Source organism: Sinocyclocheilus anshuiensis, unplaced genomic scaffold, assembly GCF_001515605.1.
Source record: "Sinocyclocheilus anshuiensis isolate Anshui unplaced genomic scaffold, SAMN03320099.WGS_v1.1 scaffold1303, whole genome shotgun sequence".
NCBI classification, from domain to species: Eukaryota; Metazoa; Chordata; class Actinopteri; order Cypriniformes; family Cyprinidae; genus Sinocyclocheilus; species Sinocyclocheilus anshuiensis.
In genome coordinates this window covers 983,838-986,151 of record NW_015537954.1, presented here as the reverse complement: position 1 = coordinate 986,151, position 2,314 = coordinate 983,838, and the positions used below count along the sequence as shown (strand labels likewise).

The 2,314-nt window shown below is 42.5% G+C and overlaps 1 protein-coding gene across 1 annotated transcript in view; it reads right to left on the bottom strand.

Annotated features, from left to right (window-relative positions):
- LOC107665197 (TM2 domain-containing protein 3) overlaps positions 1–2,314 on the bottom strand; it is an 18,850-nt gene that overhangs the window by 13,761 nt on the left and 2,775 nt on the right. Inside the window, exons 2-3 of the mRNA XM_016455983.1 lie at positions 1,935–2,030; positions 521–681 (exon numbers count right to left, since the gene is read on the bottom strand). Of these exons, the coding sequence (XP_016311469.1) occupies positions 521–681; positions 1,935–2,030 (257 nt within the window). The remainder of the gene's footprint in view (positions 1–520; positions 682–1,934; positions 2,031–2,314) is intronic.

The window sequence follows — 2,314 nt, the reverse complement described above, 5'->3', positions numbered from 1 at the left end:
ACCTAGAGCGCCTAGAGCGCCATCTGCTGTTAGAAACTAACCTAGAGCGCCATCTGCTGTTAGAAACTCTAACTAACCTAACTAACCTAGAGCGCCATCTAGCTAGGGCGCCATCTGCTGTTAGAAACTAACCTAGAGCGCCATCTGCTGTTAGAAACTCTGCTGTTAGAAACTAACCTAGAGCGCCATCTAGCTAGAGCGCCATCTGCTGTTAGAAACTAACTTAGAGTGCCATCTGCTGTTAAAAACTAACCTATAGAGCGCCATTCGAATCTTATGAATGATTATTATAGGTTCAAGTGTGTGTAAGGATTTGGAAACAAGCAGAGTATGGCCGTTTCTAAAGCATGCAGCGCCATCTGCTGTTCAAAACTAAGCTCAGAATCGATTCAAGAAAGAATCACGATGCTTTCCGAAAATCTCAGAATCGATCCACGAAACGCGATGCATCGATTTATTGTCCCAGCCCTAGGAATTAACAAGTCAAACTGGACACACTGTGGTTTTCTGAGAGTCTCACCACACAGTGAACGCCTGCTTTAGCTCTGCAGGTGAAGTTGGCCGGCCGGCCGTAGCTGCAGTTGTGATGAAATGCGCAGATGATGCAGTCGGCTGGGAGTCTGGAGCATAGAGCGCCGCTGGGACACCTGGACAGGTAGCTATCGGTCACCACTGGAGCAGCTGAACACACACACACAGAGAGACACACACACACAGAGAGATGTTTATGCTGGACGCTCTGTACGAAACTGATAACGTTCGGGGTTCAAACACACTCTCTCTGTTTAAATCTAGACACATCTCTTTAGCCAAGCATTCGCATAATGTATCTCGTAACTTTGTACTTCAGCTATATCGGATCAAATAAACTTGAATTGAATCTGACGCTCTGGACGGTGCTCTCCATCCGAAGGCCAGAGAAACTCAGAAGAAACCCAGATAATAGCGGTCGCTGAATAAACAAGATTTAACTGCTTTCATTGATTAAACGTGACTAATAAACACACGACAGTCACGACAATATATGGTTTATCTGAGTTCCTATTATTATAATTTTCATTATAATAAAGTATATTAGTAATGCAACGACTTTATCACTGCTTAGAATGCTATGAAATATGTTGCGTGCCTTATTCTGTGTAAGAAGCCACATCATCTCACAGAAGGATTTATTACAACACTCGACTGACGTTATGAAGTGAGTTTGGAGTAAAAACATGTTATTAAATGTGGTATTTTCACAGAAGGAGCAGCATTTACTACACAGAGCCGTAGTTCACGGAGAAGCTACGCAAACAGCTTTCATTATCGATTTCATAATCGAGCGATTATAACATCTGCAATTTTTTTTTTTGCGTAGCTTGGCAGTGAACTACGGCTCTGTTGTGAATGTCCTTGAGTGGCCCAGCCACAGCCTGAGCTTGAACCCAATCAAACATTTCTGGAGAAACCTGAAAATGTGCATCTGCTCCCATCCAACCTGACAGAGCTTGAGAGGTGAAGAGGCGAGGAGAAGAATGACAGATGATTGCCAAATGCTGATGAGCAAAGCTTGTCCAATCAAACAAAAAAAGACTTGAGGCTGTAAAGGTGCTTCAGCTAAATATTTAGTTAAGGGTATGAATACTTATGCAATGTACTTATTTCAGTTTTTTGTATTTAAGTTGTGACAATTCTGTTTTTGCTTTGTCAGTTTGGTGTATGGAGTGTAGATTGATGTGGGAAAAAAGTAATTTAAACCAGTTAAACATAAGGCAGCAACATAAAACATGAAAAAAAAATGAAGGGGTATGAATACTTTCGCAAGGCACTGTATCTTGATTTATGAATAGCTTTGTGTGTGTGTGTGTGTGTGAGATCTGTAGGAAGTTGTTGTTTTTTAAAACTGTGAGGTGTTGCTAATACAAGACATTTACATGTAGAGGGTCACTCACCGGAGGAAGCGGTCAGGGCCACCGAGCTGCTCATCACCGGGCTCTGCTGCGCTGTGTACACCGGCTCCTGACCCACGTGAGGAGAGCTCAGATACGCTGACACACACACACACACACACACACACACACAGTTTTATGGGGACATTCCATTGGCGTAATGGTGTTTATACTGTACAAACTGTATGTGCTATTGCCCTACACCAACCCTACCCCTTACTGGAAACTTTGTGCATTTTTACTTTCTCAAAAAAACTCATTCTGTATGATTTATAAGCTTGTTTCCTCATGGGGACCTCAAAAATGCCCCCACAAGGTCAAAATTTACTAGTATTACTATCCTTGTGGGGACATTTGGTCCCCATAACGTGATAAATACCAGG